Source organism: Bradysia coprophila, chromosome II, assembly GCF_014529535.1.
Source record: "Bradysia coprophila strain Holo2 chromosome II, BU_Bcop_v1, whole genome shotgun sequence".
NCBI lineage: Eukaryota > Metazoa > Arthropoda > Insecta > Diptera > Sciaridae > Bradysia > Bradysia coprophila.
In genome coordinates, this window is record NC_050735.1 from 9,289,448 (window position 1) to 9,314,759 (window position 25,312).

The 25,312-nt window shown below is 36.0% G+C and overlaps 3 protein-coding genes across 12 annotated transcripts; 2 read left to right on the forward strand and 1 right to left on the reverse strand.

Moving 5' to 3' along the window:
• Nucleotides 1–1,156: 1,156 nt before the first annotated feature.
• On the forward strand, nt 1,157–12,311 carry LOC119071076 (organic cation transporter protein-like). 4 transcript variants are annotated; one of them, XM_037175741.1, is made up of 6 exons: nt 1,157–1,656; nt 1,936–2,123; nt 10,376–10,604; nt 10,863–10,966; nt 11,045–12,035; nt 12,107–12,311. In XM_037175741.1, exons 2-6 carry the CDS (start codon nt 1,957–1,959, stop codon nt 12,254–12,256), a joined length of 1,641 nt encoding a protein of 546 aa, XP_037031636.1. In that variant the 5' UTR covers nt 1,157–1,656; nt 1,936–1,956; the 3' UTR covers nt 12,257–12,311. The 4 variants fall into 4 exon arrangements, with proteins under 4 accessions (XP_037031636.1, XP_037031621.1, XP_037031613.1 ...); XM_037175726.1 differs by having other exon boundaries at nt 1,157–1,398; nt 1,474–2,123; XM_037175733.1 differs by having other exon boundaries at nt 1,379–1,394; nt 1,474–2,123.
• LOC119071217 (2-hydroxy-palmitic acid dioxygenase MPO1-like) lies at nt 7,648–19,918 on the reverse strand. 4 transcript variants are annotated; one of them, XM_037176040.1, is made up of 5 exons: nt 19,904–19,918; nt 8,443–8,499; nt 8,024–8,380; nt 7,891–7,958; nt 7,648–7,833 (listed from the first exon to the last, which is right to left on the reverse strand). In XM_037176040.1, exons 2-5 carry the CDS (start codon nt 8,467–8,469, stop codon nt 7,674–7,676), a joined length of 612 nt encoding a protein of 203 aa, XP_037031935.1. In that variant the 5' UTR covers nt 8,470–8,499; nt 19,904–19,918; the 3' UTR covers nt 7,648–7,673. The 4 variants fall into 4 exon arrangements, with proteins under 4 accessions (XP_037031935.1, XP_037031926.1, XP_037031953.1 ...); XM_037176031.1 differs by lacking the exon at nt 19,904–19,918 and adding an exon at nt 8,738–8,895; XM_037176058.1 differs by lacking the exon at nt 19,904–19,918 and adding an exon at nt 8,860–8,884.
• Nucleotides 15,763–23,937, forward strand: LOC119071024 (organic cation transporter protein-like). Of its 4 annotated transcripts, none has more exons than XM_037175631.1 (7): nt 15,763–16,434; nt 16,474–16,651; nt 17,761–18,013; nt 22,321–22,427; nt 22,497–22,666; nt 22,725–23,521; nt 23,589–23,923. In XM_037175631.1, the coding sequence occupies exons 1-7, from the start codon at nt 16,392–16,394 to the stop codon at nt 23,769–23,771; spliced, it is 1,731 nt and encodes a 576-aa protein (XP_037031526.1). In that variant the 5' UTR covers nt 15,763–16,391; the 3' UTR covers nt 23,772–23,923. The 4 variants fall into 4 exon arrangements, with proteins under 4 accessions (XP_037031526.1, XP_037031533.1, XP_037031517.1 ...); XM_037175638.1 differs by having other exon boundaries at nt 15,763–16,431; nt 16,471–16,651; XM_037175622.1 differs by having other exon boundaries at nt 15,763–16,651; nt 23,589–23,937.
• The last annotated feature ends 1,375 nt before the right edge of the window (nt 23,938–25,312 follow it).

The following is a 25,312-nucleotide window of genomic DNA, read 5'->3' on the forward strand; positions in this document are numbered from 1 at the left end:
GTCACTTTTTCGTTGAACCACTTTGTCTCAATATGACGCAACGACAAAACGACTCTGCCACTGTTACCCGCTTCATCGAGGCTGTTTAGCTAGCAGCAGTGACAATAAGTGAAATTCGTATTTTTTTCCGGTTCATTAATTCTGTAAGTCATTATAAGGCGAATTTGGAAGCGGTGGAAATCGTCATTCGTTTCTGTGCTGCCGGTCGGTAACAATAAATTAGCAACACAACAACTGGGGGCCTCAACATCACTCCTCCAGTTAAATAATTCTGTAAGTCGATCACAATGCGTTAGTTGGAGCTCACGTCTTTAAATTTAGAATCTTTTCAGCTGGTCGACGCATACAAACAAAAGTGCTTAATAACGTCTTAGTAACAGCTGTAGCAAATTCATGTCTAAATTTTTGTATCGTTTATTGATATGAAATAGATGTGATGACGTAAAAGCAGGACTGGCTACCAAAAGACCCTCAGGGCGAAAAATGTAAAAAATGTCTGTGCTTACATAGAAGCAATTAATTGTTAACCAAGAGAAGAAAATAGGAAATTAAACCAAGAGCGAAAGTTTGCGTCCAGAGCGAAGCGAGAAGAAAATAAAATAGATTGCGTGTTTTGGTATTCAGCTATTTTAGGTGAGAAAATGATCATTTCCTCACCCAATATGGCTAACCCGCCATAATGAACATTTTCTCACCTAAAATGACAACAAAACACCATTTTCACAACGCTTCATAGTGGACAAAATAAGGATCTTACCATAGCTAAGAATATGACAAGTATTTGATGTTAATGCCGTTGACACATAACTCTCTTGAGGCGTGAGTCGAGTAGGAAGAGCGGTTGCGGAAAAGGTTAAAATATGTTCCTGACAACTTGATTTCGTCTCATATTATTTACTTGGCAGAACAAGCCTCAAAGATCATTGATGCAATGCATTGATTTTAATTCAAGTTGAAAATGACGCTCGATATTCAGCGACGTTTTCTCGGCTGTCATGTCTGCTTCAGATTATGGTTAACATGTATAGACAAACAGTAAGCGGATAATTTCTCACAACGCGAGATTATTTCACCGGAAAACTGCAACTCGTGTTAATATTGACCTTGCTTCGCAGCTTGGCTTCGGGTAAACAAATTGCACACAGGAAACACTATTTCCAATCATTTATCGTATTGATTACGTAAATGTTTATAATTATGGTTGAAATCACATGCATATAAGTAACTGTGATCATCAAGTTGAATTTGAATTGGTCATTTATTAGCCGCTTAATTCGGTGTTTATAAACTTCGGATTTTCGGTGCTGCAGTCAATTTAAATCTTGTGTTCGTTTGTGATACGAACTCAGCAGACTGACGTATTCATTCACTACAGACCTGTCTGTGGTGTATTAGTAGGTATACCATATGGAAATACGCTAAGCTAGATTCAACAATAGCTTCGATAAACATAATAAACGAATAATTTTATAGCTACTAACACTCGCGAAAGGTCTTCCAACTCTGATACACTCTTACATTGTCTGTTCATTGTTCCAACCGTTTCGATAAGCAAGCGTCTCTTGATTTCAATGGCAATAACACTTAAAACATCAATTTAATTATTGTTACGCTTTTGTCAACTGAATATTACACTACAATTGCGATCTGTATGAGGTATTGAGTGCTGTAGAATTGCGTTGACTTAAATAATTAACTTAATAAATAATATAGAAATTGTGTATGGGAAATGTGTTTTATTGTGATTTCGTGTGAAATTCCTCGTTAGCATGTAATACAAATGCCAATTGTTGATTTGAATTTAATTGACGTTAAGGCAAACTAATTACAATCAATCATTTGCATATTTTGCTGTTGGTGTTTTTTTTTCGTGTTTTTGTTTTTACTTCGGAAAATACTAAAGTTTCGGTGAAAACCTATTCTGCTAAAACCCAGTGTGAGTGAAATAAAAAAAACATGGTAGATTCTACGAAAAAAGAGGTTGATATTGATAGCATTTTGCTGGAACTGGGTGAATTCGGTCGATATCAAATAAAAAATTTCATTCTCATTTGCATTGGTATAATTGTTGTATCGGAAATGTCTCTCACATATGTGTTTACAGCTGGTATATTACAGTATCGGTGAGTACATTTTTATTGTTATTATCTTGTGCTGATTTAATTACCGTCTTTCCGATTCGCTGGCTTTTGATTTACGATTCACGAAAATAAATATATTGGAAAATTCAATACTCTCTCTAGCAAACAAACTCTCAGCTCTCTTTGTCAAATTCACACCTTATCATGCCTGCACGTTAGTAAGCAGGCGTGACGCAAGTCCACACTACAAAAAAATAAAAAAAAAAAAATTAGGGACTAAGGAACATATATACAGCAACTTTTTGACTTTTCCCCCTTGGCTCCCACGACTCTTAAAGTATGATAATCGTATTCTGGGCGTCAATACGAGTTCAACGAGCTATCGCATGTCTCATAAGGTTCAAAATTGGCCGAGATATTGCATTTCAAAATCTAGATTTTTGTATGGGAAAGGTCAGATTTGAAATGATGAATTTTAACAACCTTTGTTTGTTTGTTTGTTTGCTAGTGGAATCTATCTCTACGATTTTGCTGAAATTTTGGAAGTAGTTTCTTGGCATGATTCTAAGACTTTTGGCAAAAAAAATTGGGTCGACATGATCTCGTTTAGGAGCTAGGGCTTTCGGAAGTTCCCATACAAGCCCCATATATTTACATGTAAAATGAACGTTTTATGTGTCTGTGTGTTTCTCTTGATATGAAGGCGGTTTGGAGATAAAATTGGAATGTTTTTTACTTTCAGTTTTGGGAGTAGAAAAATTTGGTCACTATCAGTTTTTAGATTTATCTCCGGATTTATGGCTGATGAAACGTTCGTTTCTTCGGCAAAGTCTCAGAGTTTTGGGAGTAGAGTATGGGTGAAATGACTAAAACTGGAAAAGTGTTTCAATTTTATGTTTTTAGAGTTTTTTCGAAATGTATGGCAGATGGAGAATTGGTGTCTTCGGCATAGTCTCAGAGTTTTGGGAGTAGAATACGGGCGAAATGACCAAAACTGGAAAAGTGTTTCAATTTTAAGGTTGGTGCCTTCGACAAAGTCTCAGTGTTTTAGAAGCAGACAACAGCGGCAAAAATGAAAATTGTCGGGTAGTTGGATTTTCCTGTTTCAAATGTGGTTTTGGTATTATCTTTTGTGTTACGGGATATTTAAAACTGCTGTCTTCGTCTCTAAATAAAAACTTTTGATATGTTATAACTGGCGCTTTAACCTTAAAACTTACAAAAGTACTGATATCAGACAAAAACCTCTTAAAATAGGAAGGGTGACGCAAGTCCTTTACTTACAAAAGTATTGATATCAGAAAGGGTGACGGTCAAGGCTCCGATACGCAAAAATGTAACTTTAACACCAATTCTTTATATTAAAAAATTGCGTCACAAATGGCAGATGATGAGGACAACCAAACAACAAATTTATAAAAAAAAATTTTGTCGTCCTCATAACTGAGTGAATAATTGTCGTGGCACTATTTCAACTTATTCGGTCAAGTATGTTTCGTGAATGTAAATTTTTAACATACAAGAAACTAAGCTTACACAGGTGCAATCCGAAGTAATACCTCTTAAAACTTCCGAGCAAACATTTTGAATATCCATAGAGGTTTCTTGAACACGTCTAACTTCAATCTTTATAATTTTATTTTAATTAAAAAAAAGCTAATGAAAATAAACTAAATAAGAGGAATTAAAAAAAGAGAAAACTGAATTCTCGTATAGTCGAAAGTAGAATTACTTCAGAAATAGAATCGAAATCATCTGGCACTTTTCAACGAAGATGTATACAACTACACTTACCGAAAAACATCGAATCAAGTTGCTCAAGAACACACGAGTGAGCTTCGACTATCACGAGGTTGTTTCCATATATTTTGAATTACATACCAGTGAATTCTCGTTTATTGCCTGCCTGCCCTATGCGAAAGTTGATTATAACAACAGAATTCACGTAAAATGAATCGAAAATATTTTGCACGTAATGGATCAATTTCGCAGCGGGAAAACTGTCATCGTCCCACTTTCCCGGTGGTTTTGTGAGTAATATTTCAACATAAGCCAATACACACAAGGTGTGTACGTATACCGAGTGCACAGCACGAGGAAAGTATACACCGAGTGTGTATTGATCTATTTTGAAACATAATAGGCGAAAGCGTGTCAATGCACATATAGCGTGACCTTTCTATCACAGTAGTATACGGTAATAGTACATTACTTAGCAGTGGAGCAAATGATGGAAATGGTACTTCTTGTGTGAAGTTAACCATTTCCATCATCTGCCCCATTGCCAAGTATTTTATTCAACAACTTGAGGTAAAGTTTTGGCTCAGTGAGGTAAAGTTAACTTTATGTCAAATTTTTGACTGAAATACCTTACCTTATTGTCTGGAAACTTATATTTTGCCTCACACTTTGCAAATAAAAAGTGTCAAACTAGATTGTAATCTAATATTACGATTGACGTACAAAGTTGTCACTTGTCTTCCCATGACTTAATCGAAACGTTCATAATATTGACAGAGTAACCTTCTGATCAGCTGATTTGTAGCTGATTAAATGATTTAGTTGGCGGTAAGGTAATTCGAAAATTTACTTAATTACAATTTCTATTATCTCTAACCACGCTACTGTAATTTATCTACAGAGAAAGAAATTGCGGTGTTCGTTTCCTTGAACATTTTATGACTTAAATATAAACTAATAAGACTTAATGATGTAACTTGATTAATACTATATTAGTTGTAGGAGTAGGATTAACAAAGCTATGCGGTTAGCTGTACATTGAGATTATGTCATTTAATTATCACTTCAGATAAAACAGACTGTGTGGAACAATAAAACAATTTACTGAAATAATAAAAAAAATCAGCCGACGAAACAGAAGAGATCAGTCAAATACTATCAATGTAATTACACTCTCCATATGAATGTTAAATAATGTCAGATTACAACAAAGTTGTATATGCATCTGAGATTAGAATACTAAATGGTGTGATTTTTGATGTATTTCTACATAATATTTGACGGCGTTGAATGACCACACCAAGGCAGTTGTCAATTAACAAATGTGTCTTCTTCAAATATTTTTCATGCTTGATGTAAGCCTTATGTATACTCTCATTTTTGTGCACATTTTTCAAGCATTTTCCACAGTCTCACGAACTGAGTACTTTTAAGGTGAGTACAAAGTTCGTGAAAAATGTCTGAAAGCTGCTTGAAAAAAAGACCCATTAAAAATGCTTGCAGAATAGTGACAGAAAATGTATGAACCATCTGTCAAATATTTTGATGCTTTTTGTAAATCTGATGTAGACGCGTATTTTTCAGGCATTTTTCATGCATTTTGCACCGCTTTACTGATAAAGATGAAAAGTCTTCAGATGTATCCTTCGTTGTTGATGTTCCACCGGACGGTAGTAACTCCTAACGTTTCTGTCGAAAAAACATTTAAGAAAGGAAATCCAAAGAAGTTTACACTTTCAGGATCCTGGGAAACATTTCAGCATGCATTTATGGACGAAAGGCTGAATTTGAGTCCAACGGATACACATCGTTTCACTACAGATCGAAAGCAAGGCTGTAAATTTTGTTGAGTTCATGCAGATGCAAATGACCTACCACGTTTCATACAAAAAATTCACCACGTCATACAAATTCGATTTTGGTGAATTTGTTTGTATGGAAAAGGTGTGTTCCCGCGTATCTAATAAAATGGCGATCTGTTCGATCTACCCAAAGTTTACATTCAATATTCTGAAGGTACAAAACTTTATTTTACCTGGAAAACACACTAATTCCAGGGGTGGTGTTATCTAACACGCAGAAAAAATCAATCAAAACAAACAGAGCGTAATTGCTCTTCCCTTTCCCATGGATCGCGTGAAGCGAAAGTGGAGACGAAATGCTGTTTCGGCCTCCGGATACAGTGGCGGTCAGAGGTTAGCGTGGTCTAACCATCTTCAGTCGTTTCCACTGGTCCGTTACACGAGACAGCAGTAAATTTTCTGATTGAACTAGTAATTTGAAAATTTACAATAAAAGTTCTGCCACCTTTCGATGGAAATTTCGAAACTTAGTGAGAAGCTACTATGAAAATGTACCCACACTTGGTAAATACTGGAATACAAGAGAAATTTCTGAGGGAACAGCGCTGGCTGACTTCACAGCCTATTAGTATTCTCACCATAGTAACACATAAGTTAGCGCGATGAATTGTACAAAGTACAAAGTTATAAGTAGCCTCCTGACGCACGACATGAAGTCTGACTTTCTATGTCTTGAGCAATGAACAGTCGTCTGTCAGTCAGATCAAAACAAATCTGTCGTGGACCGTTCGTGATCAGTATTCTTACTAATTTTATCAATCACTTCGAAGCCTTTCCATAATTTTAAATTTTACTTAACCTTTCACAAGCGGTAAGCATATCAGCATTTTAACTATCGGATCTATTACTTCATTAAGTCCACGTATTTTCAAGAGATTGAAGCAATATCTTCTACTTCATTCGTTTTTGACCATACGTTTTTCAATATAAACCGTATTAGTCAGAGCTTGCCGTTATTAATGATAGCCGTTCGTAATAGTTTAATTAATTAATGCATTAATTAAGGTAGTTAGTCTGGGGGAGGATTCAAAAAAACAGTAAATTCGAGGTCAATGAAGGTCACGCTACTAAGGAACCATCTGCATTCTTTATCACAATATTAAAGTTTTATTCGTTTTTGAAGCGTTCCCATACATCAATCAGATGGTTGAAGGATCCGTACGGAGAAATGCAATTAATTTTGTATTCATTCAAAAATTTCGCTAGCAAAACTTTGGCCACATAGTTCGGAATTTAGGTCAAATCAAAACAGCAAATCAAATTATTTTAAAGTTTTCATTTGATGTTAAATAATAGCGAAAGTTTTCATATGTTTACCAATTATGCATGGAAACAAAACCCAAACGGAAATGGGTATTGAAACTCGCCACTGCATTCGTTCAACATTCGATTGGAATCCGAGTCGCCCCTTACCACTTATACGGAAAAACAGACTTGGGCCATGATACCACTGTACTACATTCCAATCGATACGGCTTTCAAACTTCAATTCACAAAATAATTCCGGAACAAATGTCCTCCTCTCATTCATGGATATATTATCGATAATTGGATGTTTCCAAAATATTTTGTGTGTACTGATTAAGCGGATGACGACTGACTTAAAGCGAGCAAATATTATTAACCAATTGAAACAGCATTCAAAGCATTCATTTCGAATTTGACCAAAGATAATTCGAATTGACGAGATAATTATTGTGATTAGGTACTGTGAACATGTGAACAACCTTTGAGCCGTAGCTGGAGATATTTTCAGCTAAAAGGTTGTCAAGTGCAGCCAAACGAGCGGGTTTTCTATTTTCATGTGGAAAATGTTTTTTATTTTTTTTTTGCTTTTAACCGCAAACGAATTACTTGATTTTATGTAAATAATACAGCGACGCCAATCAGCAATTCTGCCTGCAGTAGACAGGCGAATGCGATAATACTGGTAAAAAGCGTCTGTTTCAATTAAATCATTTCTGTTTTATGATTTTTTGAGTTGATTTTATTATTTCTTTTTGTTTGACTTGACACCAGATTTAGATTTGTTCGCTTGTGTTTTGAATTTAGCAATTTCCTTGTCAACTTTTTTCCATATTTTCTCCTGGAAATCGGGTCTGTATCCGAAGTGGAAAAGGACTTCAAGCAATACGAAAAACGGGGCCATGCTAAAATCGACAAACATTTGTAGTCCACTTCATCAATCAAATTTCAAATTAACTTACACAAAAGCTTGCACAAGATTGTCGAATAATGCTGGAGCTCGTCCTTCGTACACTCCATGTCCGACGAACTTTGAGACAAAAGAATTGTGCAATTGAATGTGCCGTACGAACGAAATTTTTGTTAATAAATCACCTGAGCGACCCAACAAACAACTTGAACAACGGCTGCTATTTGCCAGGCTGGATAGTCGAACATAGCTTCCGATTCTAAGTAGAACTTTCGTCCAGTTATGAGACAAAATCCTAAAAGAATAGCTGCAATGACGCCAGCTTTTTTATCCATCATTATGTACACAGCAGCATAGAGAACAGCGGCAACGAAGGTAACATTTAACGGATGAACGGCTGATACAAAAGAATTAAATGGCGCAGGTGCCACATATGGAATGTATTCGGATAGTACATAGAATGACCATAAAATGGGCCAAACGCATACAATGTGGATCAGTTTGTTGACCGTTGTGTGATGATAGGCTGCGTAGAATGTAAACTGGAGGATATTCTTCGTCAGTTCACTCCATTTTTAAGCAAATAAGAAATCAAAATACTGACTTGCTCCTCAAGGTCCGTAAGTCCCATGATGAATTCGGTTTAATATTTGGAATGGATCTGAAATAGAAGATTGTTGTCCAAGCGATCAAACGTTTCGTGATTAGTCAAAGTATACGATAAACACTCGAGGGTATACATATAATTGTTCAAGCGTTCGATATTCCAAATGGCTGGTAAACTTATCTAAGCCGATGACAATATAGTAATGTCGAAGTCAATAGATATATCAACAAAATGTAATGTAAATCTAATGTAAGTTCTTGGATTATTCATGAGAATATCCTTAGCAGATTACCTGCTATAGTTTCGATTATTCAACAAACTTTGAAACTGTACCTATGCGATAGGAAAACCTTTCTTGCACCGAATAGTACAACCGATAACGTCGAACTGGATTATTTTGCCAAATAATCTCACTTTGATTTAATTTTTTTTTGTTTTGTTTTATCAGCTAAATTGGTATCAAAATGTTTCTTTGCGTGGAATATATCCATGAAGATGTGTACGTTGTGTGTAGTGTACGAGTACTTGATATCTTTCTGTACTGTACAATGTTGTGTTTAAAAATGAGTGGGGTTATGATCTGAAGAATAATAATTATTTAAAGAAAATCGCCAGAAGATATACTACGGCTTTGATTATGATTTTTAGCACATCATTAAAATCACAGCAGAGTATATTAGATGTTGTGAACGAACAGGCGTTAAAGTGTTGATTATGAAAATGTCGGATCCACACTAGTGAAATATCCCCGGCTTGGTTCGGGCATAAATTTCTGACTTTTTCGAGTGATTTAGGTCCTCAGCAAGAAAGTTTATGTACGTATCTGTGGTGGACCGCTTAGACACTTTGGCTTATCGCCATAATTTCGCTCGAGCTACAAATCGCGAAATTGCCTAAGATGTACCGTCCACCACATATACGTAAACAACAATTCCTCTCAAAGATATTTTCACTCTTCAACAGTCAGTTTTTATTTCAACAATAATTTCACGTGTCAAAAATATTTTCCCCCGCCAAACGAAAATTTTTCCCAAAAAATGAAAAGTGTGAACTTTGGTGATCCTAGGCAAACGAGACATTTGAATTATATACACTACTACACGTCGAGAGACGATATACAAAATTGGGCATACTTTACAACCCTAGGATTGTAATAGTTATTTTACTAACGCATGCTGAAAGGCTTTTTTAAGCGAATGAGAGGCTTCCAGCATGAGCCAGAGACGAGTTATGGAATCGAATTCGCTAAAAAAATCCTTTTAGCATAAGTTAGTAACAACGTTTTTCCTGAATGACATTAGTCATATTAGCGGTGATCGTAGATTAAGCAAAATGGGTAAGATTTAAACACGTCATTCACAGGACGTTACGTTTATTAACTGAAAATTTCGACAATTGGTCATTTGCGCACAGCTAACTTCGATACTTTCTCATTTATTCACGGCGAACTTCGATAATTTCACATTTATTCATTGAAAATTTACAAGTTCTTGACAGTGTACTAGATGTGTGTTTTATTTGTGGGGAATATGAATGAGTTTCAGCTTCAGTTTAATTTTTTTAAATTGGTTCTTATGGTGATTATGACATTACAGGAGATAAAACGTTGTTCCTAACACGGTAGTAAATGGAGACTTTGCGCACACGATGTGTTGCTGAACTCGCTTCGCTTGTATCGGCAATCTCACATCTAGTGCGCAAAACAATCCCATTTACTAAATACCTTATTACGAAAATAGCTATTATGCACCGGAAAAACAGAATGACCTCCTATCCCTATCCCATCGTTCACGAATGAGGTGTATACCGACCCTTTTTTCTTCGGATTGAAATTCCTTTTTTCTGTCAAACAACCTTAAACCACCAAATATTTTCACTAAACTCAACTTAACAACAATGAATCAGTAACTTTTCCATGCAATAATTTCAGATGCAATATCCCAGGATGTGACCAAGAACCGTACAGTTTCAGTGAACCGTGGGTTTTCAATGCGATACCGGATACGAATGGCATACGGGACAAGTGTACACAGTTCAAACAGGTTTTCGTTCCGGAACATCCAGATGTGTGTAATAACACCGGCATGTTCGACCATTCAAATAAGGTGACGTGCACCGATTTCATTTACGATACCGACGAATTGACTCTACAGAATGAGGTTTGTTCTTGCTTCGAAGTAATAAAACTCACTGCACCCCGGAAACTGAGTCATTACTACGTTGACATAAACGTCACAACTCATTTAACGGGACTTAGTGAGTAAAATCACTTACGTAATTGTTTGGAACTTTGTATTTCGCCTTGTGTGGTTCCCTCGCCCTCGGCTCATTTGGCGAAATAAAAAGTTCCAAACAAGGACGTAATCTACTATATCATTCGATTTGATTGACATTTTTGTTTTATTGTTGTTGCACAGTTCAATTTAACTTGTGATAATGAATGGAAATTAACATTAATTGGTACGATAAACAATGCTGGATTATTTTTCTTCATGGCCACCATGGGTATTCTATCTGACAAGTATGAGCTCAACATTTTAAAAAATTGTTTAGCCTAATCGAAACCAATTAAACAAGAAAACATTTTTTTTTGTATTAGATTCGGTCGCCGCACAGTGTACATATACAGTCTATTCGCTGGTGCCATAGCTGGAACAATTAAATCATTTTCCGTAAATTATGTCATGTACGCCATATTCGAATTTATCGATTCGTCTCTGGTATCTGGAACTTATGCAATCGCATTTGTATTGGCGATGGAAATGCTAGGCCCTAGCAAGCGTGTAATCGGCGGAATTTTAATTGCCTGTAGTTATACCATCGGTGAAGTGTTGGTAGGGTTTATTGCAATGTACGCATTGAACTTTCGACTGCTCATTCGGATAGTGTACTGTCCGATGATTTTGGTTTTGATCTATTTTTGGCTGATTCCGGAGAGTGTCCGGTGGTTGTGGGTAAATGGCAAAAGCAAGGCAGTTATAGATGTTGTGTTGAAAGCGGCGGATGCAAATAAAATAACGCTCAAGGACGATACGTTACAACTAATTTATAGTTGTGGTATCGAGCCGAGGACTTCATTGGAAGCGCAAAGTCCGAAAACAGCAGAGACCTCAGAGAAAAGGAAAGAGATGAAGAAGGTATTCCGTTCGAGGATACTGTTGCTTCGAATAGCCAAATGTTTCTTAGTATGGATGACGTGTGCGTTCGTCTATTACGGTCTCAGTTTGAATGCAGTTTCTTTGGCTGGCAATAAATTCTTGAACTTTATGCTTGTCTGTGCCGCTGAGATTCCCGGCTATTTTATTACAAATTTATTAAGCGGTCGAATCGGCAGGAAATGGACTCTAAGTCTATCGTTATTCGTTTGTGGTTTGTCGTGTTTAGGAACGCAGTACATTCCGATGGGTGAGAGCACAATGGGCAAATTGAGTTTATTCTTTGTGGGAAAGGCGGCAATTACCGTTTCATTTACCGTACTTTATGTGTTCACCTCGGAAATGTTCCCAACCAGTCTACGTAATAGTTTGGTACTAATTTGTTCGACAGTTGGACGCATTGGATCGATGTCAGCCCCACAAACACCGTTGCTGGTGCGTAGGAAAGACTGAGTTAAAACTTAGACGCCCTTTTTGTAATTAAAATCTCTTTCTATTCTCTGAAGGCCAAATACGTTCCGGCCTTACCACTTCTGTTATTCGGCGGATTGGCTATTTTATCAGGATTTACTGTTCTGTTGTTTCCCGAAACGTTAAACACTTCGCTGCCCGACACAATAGAGGAGGCAGAAAATATTGGAAAGAAGAAAATATAAAGAAAATTCGATTGAACGATGCAATCGTTGCTGGTCATTTTATTACCCAAAGAAAGAAGTGGATTGACCATACTGCGCTGTACGTATACATTGATTTGTACTCTATCAAAGTAATTAGCTTTTACAATAAAATTATTCTATTTATTCAGATGCCATGCTTTTATAATCTCAAGTGTTACATATGTGGGCTGCCACGTAAAGCTTTTTTTTATCTAAAATAGAGCTCGAACAATTGATGTGTGTTTGACAATGACTTTAATCGAATTGTAGCATGATGACATGATTTGTGTAGTGAATTAGTACTTGTAATCGTTTCCAATCGATTCAGCACATTAGATTCAATTTACTTGAACTTAATTTCAATTGATAAAATTTTGAATTGGCACTTGGATTCAATTTAACTTTTATTTGCTATCATATTTAGCATACCCAACCCATCGATAAAACGATAGTTAAAGTTGCTGAATACATTTTTTTGATGTCATGCAGTGAACGAATTATAACATCAATTCAGTGGTATTTGGTTTGAAATTATTTAACGGAATTTCATTTAGCGATATTTGCTTGTGCAAGAATAAATTTCATTTCAAACTTACATCGAGGAAATAGAGTTAAAACACCGAGTACACAAAGAACAGAACTTTCGTTCGATTTAATTTGATTTGAATAGCTCTAGGTGTTCTTTCCGTATAACTATTCTTCGATTGTATTTACCTTTCTCTGAACGCAGTAATATTCGTACGTATTCTATTTATAGATTTTTTTTTTAAATTGAACCGTAAATGCTTACCAGCACACGTATACTCAACGCGATATTTGTAGACCGAGAGTCCATGCGCATATCAGTCCCTTAGAAGAACGCAATTCGAAACCTGAGCGTTCTTATCGTACTACCTACGAAGACAACGTTTTGTTTAGCGGCTTTCGGATATGAGCGTTTTGGAAACATCTTACCAAGTATAGACATTTCAGTAAGGTTATGCATCGAAGAGAAATTAAATTTTGATTGTCAAAATTTGTCAAAATTAAGATACTGTTGCTTCACGAAAAATAACTTTATTGTCTGCCCCATGCGAAAGTTGATCGTTAAGTAGCAGTTTGTCCCCTGCGAAAATGATCCATTGCATGAAGACAATTTTCGGTTCGTTTTATGAAAATTCTTTTTTCATATTTATATTTCGCATTGCTCAGGCAGTGAAGATCCTGCTGCAGAATTCATTAATTCGGAAACAATTTTGTGACTCACGCAAACTCACTTATGCATCTCGGAACAAGAAACTGGGGAAACGGTTATTTCGACTAAAGCAAGGTCGCCTTCGGCTCGGGTAAAGCAAGTTTCTTGAGTACACAGGTTACTAGTATCACAAACAAATCACCATCTAAGGTACTATTATTTGTTGTCCCATCTGGAAGGCTTAATTAAAAACTGATGAATTGCAACAATTCTTCACATTTTAAAATGGCTCAGTTCTTTCCGTGGGGGAAGAATGAACTTTCATGTTAAACGAAAAATCTCCGTGAGAAGTACATTAATCTGTTATGACAACTTTTCGGGCTTTCATTCTTCATTTTACTAAAATATCTTCATTTTGACACCGATTTGGATATTCTACGATGTTGGTCGGCTGAGATATTTATAAGGCCCATCCTTGTTAGGACATCATATCGCTCCAAAATAAAAGTCGTAGAAGAAACAGTATTTCCCTAAGATAATGTCAACAATGCTCTTGCTTTTACATATGAACGACTCATACGCACATGGGCTCCCGACCTATTATAGCTCACTCAGAAATAATTTTCAGAATTTCCCTTCAAACGTTTTTCATAAGAAAAATATTTTTCTGATGAATATTTCATTGGAGTAATAAGTAAATGTTTCAGCACAAATATAAAAGCTTTTAGCGAACCAGAGAACATCGATGTAAGTAAACCATACATATTTGAATGTCCTAAATTTGGTCCAAAAATGGGAATTTCGGTTCTTGCTTTGAATTGACCAGAAATATTCAAAGTGATTGAATTTCATGAATTGGATAATGCAACGAAAATAGTTCTGAGTGATTATTAACTATGCGGAGACTTGCATTCATTCTGGAACGTTTTGTTCATGGCACGATTTGCTTTGCTCTTGTTGAAACTAAATTTCTAATATGATGCTAATTAAGGTTATTGTCTACTATGGACTTTATTAGTCTAAAATTTCAATAATATTCAGATACTCCGTTCGTTCATAAACAGAATAATTGTGCTGACTGACTAACACTCACACACACACACAAAACCACAGTGGCGAGCACAACTATTGAGCTATATTTATAAATGAGAGAATAGGTTGTGATTGTTGGTTGACTTGGCCAATATAATTATGAGCTCGCAATGAAATTTCGACGATTGTTGTTGTTGGTGGATGTTCAAGCTATTTGAAAGCTGAGAAGACTGGAATGAAGTTCAAAATTCACAAAGAATTCGCCAATTTTCATAAAACGACTGAACATAATACTTTACTGTAACACGATAAGTCGCTGATATTACACATTTCGACAGTCCATCATAGCCTGTTTTCGTTTTCCCGGCATCATTATAAAGAACACTAGGCAAACGAATATCGTGCACTTGTATGTGCCATAGTGCAAAATTAAAGTATAAATTTTGTAGTCTGGCAGCGATGAGATTCGAGAAAATGAAAATGAAAATATTTACGTCCATTTCATTCTGTTAAGCGGTTGATCATCTACAGGGATAGAAAAGTGAAATTCGACATGTTGTTTTGATTTGGGATTTGTTGCGGTTTCGGTGTCGAATTTCAATGAACCATGTAGATGATCAATTTTGACGCGAAAGAGACTTAATTCTAAATTTTCTTTTATTACATTGTCAAACTTGACAGAAAAAAAATCAATTAGGTCTGCGCATTCCAATGTCTAGCTAGGGTAATATTGCCATTTTCAGTCTAACAACACAACGTCATCATAAAGACTTACTCTAACTACACATAGCGACGTGAAGGAGACCTAATTCAAATTTTTGTTTAGTTCTTCTGTCAAGTTTGACAATGTAACAAAGGAACATTTTGAATTAGGTCTCTTTCGCGTAGTTATGCGTAGCTGCACTTACTGTCGCTACACACACAGCAACGCGAAATATACCTAATTAAAATTTTTCCTTTGTTACATTGTCAAAATCGACAGCAAAAAAGACAAAAATGAATTAGGTCTCTTTCGCGTCGCTATGTGTGGCTAGAATTATTGTCGCTACACACAACGCAAAAGAGACCTAAATCAATTTTTTCTTCTGTTACATTGTCAAACTTGACAGAACAACAAAAGACAAATTTGAATTAAGGTCTACTTCGCGTCGCTAGCATCAAACTGTTCATCGACAAATCGCTGGACTATTTAAAGATTTAGAGAACAGCGGACCGTATACACGAAACTGTTATGCCGAAATTCTATAAGTGTATTGAGTTGAAGGTGGCTATATGCCATGAAAATAAACATTTTAGCGTAATTCAACCCGTTCCTCTTGTACATTAGAATCATTCTGAATCATTTGCTCTGAACATGTGAGGCGCGAAGCATAAATATACATTTAAAATAATGCAAAGTGTTATTACTCAATTCTAAGACAGACATAATGAATCAACTGAACCATCAATCGCCAATGATATATTGAAGTCGTATTTCATCATTAAACACGATCGTCAAAGTACAATAAAAAGATCAGAGAGTCAGATAGTTAAACGTTTTTCGAGTGAAATTTTATTGTCATTGCTGTTTAATTTAGACGAAGCAATGTTCTTGTGATAATATCCGTCGGATCCGAAAAAAAATAAATAATTTCTGTGTTCAGACATAATTAAATTTAAATTGCTAGCTAAAACAATGACCAAAATCAAATTTACCGGTCTTGCTCAATTGTACGCTGAACCGTAAAGAGTTATCGCTTTGAAAAAAAAATATAGCGAAAAAAAGCATTGATCTTCATCGCCAATGAATGATAAGAAAATTTGACTTTTTTTAGTATTGACTAGTGTCTCGTGACGTTCAGTTGAAATTCCTATTTATTTCGTATACTCGCAGTGTCGTAATGTTTCGTCGAAGAATGGTGTCATAGATAAATAAATTATTGTTTGTTTATGCTGCGCGCAATTACTTTCTGTGATAACCGAAAAAGAAACGTGAACTATCGACAAAAAAATTGTAGAAAAAAAAATCCGGCAAATAAAATGAAAGAAGAAACAACAAAAAATGACTTTGACTTAGATTCAATATTGCCGGAACTTGGTGATTTCGGTCGATTTCAAATCGTTGTTTATATTATATCTTGTGTGATCATATCGTTAACAGCTGCTGTTGGACTGAGTTATATATTCACCACCGGTCAAGTTGATTACAGGTAAAGTTTATCGGTCTATTATTCGATGGATTGTTCTCTGATTATGTACGTAATTTATGCAAAAAAAAATATCTTGAATAGCGTTGAATGATCAGCTAGGGTAACGACACCGGTTACGGGACTCGCTTATTTCAGTTACGAGCCGACCAAAGTCTCTCTACTCGTTTGGGGCTCGTAAATGAAACATTTTTTTTATGATGATAAATGATGATAAAACGTCATCTTTTATTGTAGACGGGTCGTAACTGGAGGGGACTCATAATATCCATAAAAATTCCTAATTTTTTGATAACACTTCTATGAAGGTTTTTTTTTGCATTTTTTGCACGGTGTTGTTCATAGTGTTCACACGATTTTCCATAGACGATTGAACGATGCAATTCCTGACAGTAAACAATTCTTTTTAAATTCGTGATATCTTTTTTGAGAAACATTTGTCGGAAGCGGTTTCGGTTAGGATCTATCTGATTATTATTTTCAATTGATTCTACCACGGACGATATTTGTATTGAAATTTGATTCAACTGTTTTCCAGCTGGTTCACTGGTTACATAACAAGAATAAAGTGATTTTTTTCGAGTATTCAGTGGTGATACCCGAGCCGAGGACAAGGGTTACATGCATACTCGCCAAAAACAAGTTGATTAATATTCTTCGACGGGAATAAAGTGCGGGGCAAATGTAGATATTTACGTATCTGTTGTGGATGGTGTATTTTAAGAAATTTTTCGAGTTGGAGCCCGTGAGGACGACAAGGGAAAGTGTCTGAATTCAACCGTCCACAACAGATGTGAGAAAAATTCTGAAATGTATGCCCAAGACTGTAAACTAGTTATACTTCTTATAAGAGTGGGAATAGTTACACGCACCTGCATGGTTGTGGCAAAGCTACAAAGACTTATAACCGATTACGATTGCATGAGTTAACCAGCTGGAAAACAGCTGAATGAAATTCCCACACAAATATCACTGACGTTCACTGTAATTTTAAAAACAAATATAATCACCAGTTCATTAACAATGCAATTTCCTATCCAACCACCGAATTTTTTTTTAAACCGAACATACCACCACCTGATAGAGAACTTCTTTATGCTTTGATCCACCAGATGTCGAATACCAGAATGCGACAATAGCTCATCGGTCTACAAGAGTGATTGGCTGAACTTTACCACACCTGCAGCAAAGGGACGACCGGCTACATGTACACGATTCGTTAGCACACTAAATCTATCTCAATACTACGATGACAATGTAATGATTGAGCCAATCTGTAGTGCCGATAATTTTAATCAATCTTTAGTGGAGAGGTGCACGTCTGATTTCATTTACCGAAATGATGAATTAACCATTTTGAATGAAGTAAGTATACATCACATAGCAAAAACGAATCGATCTCGGTTGGAATGGGTTTAGCGGTATTGTTATTATTTTATTTACATTGATTAACCTACACGGTAAATTGACGTTAATTGAAGCACGCACAACAGATAATATGATAATGATGATGTAACGTATGTGTGTATATGTATACACTACACCTTTTATCTTTGAGAGGTAATAAAACACAATCGCATAATAGTACATTATGATACCGGGGAATATTGCCAGCGTTATACACTCGTGTATATTAGACGAAACACGAGTGCAACGAGTGTCTGTGTAATATACAAGAGATTACTACGCGTGTAACATCCAGAAAAAGAAAATTCAGACAATACTTCGGTTATGTGTAAAATTTCTCGGATAGGTGTAATATACTTCACTGACGTATATGAGACATGGGCACTGTTTTCTATACGTGAGACATAACGAAAACGTAGTTACGTATTTCGGTTGTTACATTTGAATATTCATGTGTTACGTATTGTGGTGATGTACGTGGAATGTGAATAACTTACGAATGGGACGGAAGTTTAACCCCTCAGAAAGATGCTTAAGCTAAAATTATCTATAATCGATCCAAGTCCACAACTATCTTGCCGTCAAGTCGTAACTAATTCCTCATTCTTTATGAACTTAAATTCAATTATGTTAAAACAAACGTCATATCACTGTTTATGTGCGTTCTGTTATAACGCGCTCTGGGTAACTTATACGCCACACACGTTTATAGCTTTCAAAGTACGCTTCAACAATAAGAAAAGTTAACCAACACTACTGTTCTGCAACATTAGTAAGATCGTTGGCTCATGATCCAGAGGTCACCGGTTCAATTCCCAAAGAAGTCAATTTTTAACTTGAAATATTTGTTACCAATAACTTCTAAAATGTATAATAACTACTGTCAACTGTTACTATCGTGTATATTGGACACCATTTTGTAATAACCAAGTTTCTAACATTTAAAAAATGTCTTTTAAACATGGTTATTGCAAAATGCTGCTGAATTGTAAGTGAATTCAATAAAATTCATATTTTTAAATCTCTGTCAAAGCAAAATACGTCTCGCATGTATTATATTCGAGATCGCTGTATAACTACCTTATCACACTTTTTAACAGGTGGCACGACTGATATACGTATAGCATGTAGGAAATTTCGCTCAGTGAATATTCTCTGTACTCTCTTTTATATTACAGACACTTGTTGCACTCGTGTTTTGTGTAGTTGCACTCGTGCTTTGTGTAATGTACACGAGTGTATAACGCTGGCAATATTCCACAGTGTCATAATATACTAATATTGTGTTGGCGTAAACGACCAACTTATTGACATTATAATGTAGGCAACTCTAGGTAAATAATAATGACGTCACGCATATCGCACAATATGGCAGAATTAATGTTCGGAATAATACTAAGGAAAATAGTGTTTAATGTCGATAAATTCACCGCAATGCAATAAATTTCAATATACCTTCCATTGGCTCTGCTATCTATAATACTAAATACTTAATTTTAACTTCGATAGAACATTGTATTTCATTAACATTGCTCAGCACTTTTAACTCGATTTCGAATAACTTTCATCGAAACGTGTATATGGTTGAGTCAGTAATTAGTTATTAGATGGTTCAGTGTATGCATATATACAACGAGTTATATCTGGCGAAAATGAAACTCACATCGGGAATTTCGACGAATTCTCTAAAACACCTTGTGCGATGTTTGTTCAACAGCAATTAATATCAAACATTGAAGTAATATACAAATATTATGAGGAAGATGAAAGCGACGCACACGTTTTACAAAACAATTAAAAAAAAATCGCGAAGTTAATTAAATTCTAATTATCAAAATAATAATTTACACGATAACGATATGTTCAATGTTTTCCGTACTTCCGATCGAATTTTGTAAATAAAAACAACGTTTTCAATTCCGTGCAACAACAACAACAACAACACAGTTTAACGGAATGAACAGAACTTTTCGATGAACCAGTTAGAAAGAGACTGTTTTAATTCATTGGGTTACGTCATATTGTATGCATGGGACAGTGTGGTGTTAGTGTAAGAATGATATTATATATATAATGCGAAATGTAGAACGACTGTCGCAGTCGTGGCAGAAAAAACTGTAGAATGTAACAAAATAATCATCTGTTATCGACAACGACCATAATATGGCGATAAGAATAAATGACAAACATATTGAAACTAATGATTTCGCAGCAGTCAGTCTGGTTGTAAGTGTGTTTAGATCGAATGAAGTAACAAACTCGATCACTCGATTTTATACTGGAGAGGGATTATAGCGCCAGTTCTCTTTTTTGTCAATTCTATCTCACTTCCACAGATAGAGTATGATTCACTAATTCACTGATAGATGTCGCTGCAACAAAGCCAATGTCAACAGAAAAATAATTATTTTTTTACTCGTCGGATTTTTTAGTCAAATAAAATGCAATCGTATAGCACTTCAACTCAGGACTCCAGAACAGTAATCAGTTTTTCAATCGAACCTATATTTTCTTGGAGCACAGCAGAGTAATATAAACCAGGCAGTAGTGGTTCATTTTCGAAACGTCAAATAGACCTAATACACTGTATGAAAATGAACTCAAATGAATACTGCCATAAATCGCATAATTTTATTGGCAAAAAATAAGGCTACTAGATTATTCTTCAGGTCCCTAGTCGAATCAATCGCTCCTGCCTGGTTTACTTTACTCTGCCGTGCTTGGAGATAAGGGTTTGAAAAAACGTTTGCTATCGTTTCATCATACCGTTTTTTAACACTCATATCGCCAAGCCGATATAGAGCCGATTTAAAAACTAAGTACTGTTCCAGAGTCCTGCATCTTTTTTCTTTTGACATTGGCTTTGTTGCAGCGACATCTTTCAGTGAAATACTGAATCGTACTCTTGAAAAAAGAGAACTGATGCTGAAATCTCTCTCCTAATGTACTTGCCACGTCTCTGAAAGGTTTTACATTAGCTCAATTCCTGTCAGTGCTGCTAAATTTAACAACTGTCAAAAAAAGTAGTGTCGGAGCTACAATAAATTTAACAATCGATAAATTTAACCGAATTTTACAGTAAAGTTAAATTTATCAGCTCCGTTAAGTGCTGATGGGATTTGGACTCTTCATTAAAGAAAGTTTAATCTATGCTTCTATCAAACCGCCTGAGTCTAATATATTTGCACTACGTCCATTCACCATGAATTAGTAGATTACATTGGATGCTGCGAAAGTAATTCATTACATGATGTACAGTTTTGGGATAAAAACAAATTTGCATGTGTGTTTTTCAACAACAAACTTTGCCTTCTGCTCAGATAAACAGACTCCACACTTGTCGAAAAACAGTTACTGACTCAAGCTGTTCAAAAACATACGAGTGACTTTGAGGGTATCACAAAGTTGTTTCCGAATTATTGAATAGGGTTAAACCATTATGGCTCGTAAAGTTCGTAAGTATGGCATTAGCGTGAACTTTTGACATTTCTCTCATATATGTCAAAAGTCTACGAAATCAGCATACTCACGAACTTTACGAACCATAATGGTTTACCCCTAATGTATTATGGTTTATTGCCTGTCCCATACGTAATGGATCATTTTCGCAGAGGGTGTACTGCCAATGGTCAAATTTCGCATGGCGAGGATAATAAAATTTATTTGGACTTGCAGATGTTCAGACAGTACAATACTATCTCATGTAGATAGTAGTGTTTGGAAACTTATATGTCAATCAAACCTCTCAATTCAGTAACTCTGTCTCAGCCTCATATTTAAATTAGTCAGTACTAAGACTGTGACTCTTTTCACTTAATGTGATTAAATTGTTCGACTTCTCTTCCGAAGTCATATTCGAACATAATAATTGAACATCCCATACGATATGCTACTTTCTAGGCGGTTCTAATGTTTCAGGACTTTCTTTGTTTCTGTGTTAAATCTTATGTAGAACAAACGATGACCTCTAGCTAGTAATAGGCGAATGAAATGTATGTTTAACATAACGAAGTAATAGATTTTGTCTCAAACACTAGCAGATAGTAGTAGTTGTTCCAGCAATACAACACCAAAACCATCAATCGAGTACATGAACTAAGAAATACAAATGATGTTGTTGCCATGCGCTTGCCGTTTATAAAAGGTTAAAGTACTTAGTTTTGAAAGATGCCTTTCTACCACTGTCCCCAATTTTCTAAAAGCTCTATTTATCATCATCATCACCACCACCACCATCATAATTCAGTCAATTCCAATTTTTCAAGTTCAACCTAACATGCATCGAAAACGAATGGAAATTGACAGCAGTAGGATCCGTTGGTAATATTGCAGAGATGCTTTGGCTTCCTATAGCAGGACTCCTATCCGATCGGTTAGAATTGACAAAGAGATTCTTATCTTTGCCCTGTGTGGCCTAAATGTTTTCTTCCGACATTTCTAGATTCGGTCGACGAACAATACTGATAACATGTCTTCTGATCGGTGGTACGATGGGTCTGCTGAAATCATTTTCGCACAACTACTTGATGTTCTTCATTCTACAAATATTCGAAGGAACTCTATCCACTTCGCCTTACATTGCGGTATTCGTCTTAGGAATGGAGTTTGTCGGTAAGTAGTATTGGCATAACTGATTTTAGCCCGATCAATCACAGCCTAAAATTCGTAGGACCCAGTAAACGAGTGATGGCCGGAACTCTCTTGAGCTCAACTTATTGCGTCGGAGTGATGCTGCTGGGTGCTGTCGCAATGTACACCGAACATTTCAGGCATTTGCTGCAAATACTGTATGCGACTGTGTTGCTGGTGTTGGTGATTATTTGGTGGATGCCGGAAAGTGTTCGATGGCTGATCCAAATGGGCAGAAATGAAGAAGCGGTAAAGATTATTCGAAATGCTGCTGTGACAAATAAGGTGACTTTGTCCGAAGAAACGGAACTGGAACTCGAAAGGTTGAAATTTAAAGTGACCGATAAAACTGAAAATCAAATAAATGGAAAAAGTGACATTCAAAGTGCGTTGCGATCAAAAACTATTTTACTTCGATTGTTGAACTGTTGCTACTGTTTCTTTGTGAACGATTTAGTGTATTTCGGCTTAAGTGTTCATTCGGTTGCCCTGGGCGGTAATAAGTACACCAATTTTATATTGATCGGACTATCTGAAATACCAGCCGTTCTGTCATCGTATGTGCTAATGGATAAACTAGGCAGAAAATGGTCAATATTCCTGTCCATGATGATCAGTGGTGGAGCCTGTATTTTAACTGAGTTTTTACCAGAAGATGCATTGACATGGCGCTTGGTCCTATTCATTTTTGGCAAAGGCGGAATATCCGTATCAATTACAGTGCTATACGTTTACTGCTCCGAACTGTTTCCAACAAATGTGCGTCAGAGTCTGCTAAGTGTAGGATGTACATTCGGACGATTGGGATCGATGGCTGCGCCTCAGACGCCATTACTCGTAAAGATAAAATTTTCATTCATCGGCTTCTTTCTGTTTGATTAATTTGGACCTCTTTGTCACATAGGCTCACATCTGGCCCGCCCTACCACTTCTAATATTCGGTGGAACGTCGCTAATGTCTGGATTGTTTATCCTTTTCCTACCGGAAACGTTGAATGCTAAGCTGCCAGACACTCTAGAAGATGCAGAAAATGTCGGTGTCACTAAGAAATATGCTGCTGTTGAATTGAAGTCGTTGAAAATATGATGGATGGACAAGGGATTAGAATAGCCAATTTTGAACATTTTATCGACGACAAAAAAAAGTTTGTTAAGTTTTTTAACTTCCTCTGAAATATTTGTGATCTCTATTAAGGTAAACTACTTAATTTTCTAAATAAATATTTAATTGAAATGGTGGTACAGAGAGGAAAGCACTCCGTTTTAATTATTTTTGTTATTAGACTAGACACAGACCAAAATGGGAAATGAACCAAAAAAAATATTTTCCTTCCATATTGTCGTAATCCCACACAAAATATTTGTTTTGGCTTAAAATCACAAAAAAAATTTCGCGAAATACCTCTATGAAGTAAAATTGGATGACTTCATTTTTTAGCGGTTTTCATCGACCTGTCTAGCACAACTGAACTTGAACATTATTACAGCCATACATGAAGACACATTCAATACCTTTCGAATGACATCCTGATCGATTTCTTAGTCGATGATATGTAATGTGAACAACGGTTATATTGAGATTATTTCGCGCTAATGCACCAATCATTTTTGAAATTAGTAATTTTCGTGATTGGTGTACTTAATTATCCAATCCAGGTATGGAGTTGGGACTTACTAGGAAAATATTTACATACACGTCTTGACGTACCACACAGATTCATGTCATATATCTCATCGTCTTTTTGAACCCGTACTGTCTTAAGTTCTGTATTAAGTAAAGTAATTATTTTCCTTGTAAAACCTAGCTCCATACATGCCACTCCTTAACAAAAGATATGTTTTTGCAAAATACATTCTGGGTTACACATTCTGATTGTGGGTTCCTGAATCGATTCTAGATTCCTGAATCGATTCCAGGTTCGTAAATCGATTCCAGGTTCGTGAATCGATTCCAGGTTTGTGAATCGATTTTAGGTTAGTGAATCTATTCTAGGTTCGTGAATCGATTCTAGGTTAGAGAATCGATTCTAAGTTCGTGAATCGATTCTAGGTTCGTGAATCAATTCTAGGTTCGTGAATCAATTCTAGGTTCGTGAATCAATTCTTGGTTCGTGAATCGATTCTAGGTTCGTGAATCAATTCTTGGTTCGTGAATCGATTCTAGGTCCGTGAATCGATTCTAGGTTCGTGAATCAATTCTAGGTTCGTGAATCGATTCTAGGTTCGTGAATCAATTCTAGGTTCGTGAATCAATTCTAGGTTCGTGAATCAATTCTTGGTTCGTGAATCGATTCTAGGTTCGTGAATCGATTCTAGGTTCGTGAATCGATTCTAGGTTCGTGAATCGATTCTAGGTTCGTGAATCGATTCTAGGTTCGTGAATCGATTCTAGATTCGTGAATCTATTACAGGTTCGTGAGTCGATTCTAGGTTAGTGAATCTATTACAGGTTCGTGAATCAATTCTAGGTTCGTGAATCAATTCTTGGTTCGTGAATCGATTCTAGGTTCGTGAATCGATTCTAGGTTCGTGAATCGATTCTAGGTTCGTGAATCGATTCTAGGTTCGTGAATCGATTCTAGGTTCGTGAATCGATTCTAGGTTTGTGAATCGATTCTAGGTTAGTGA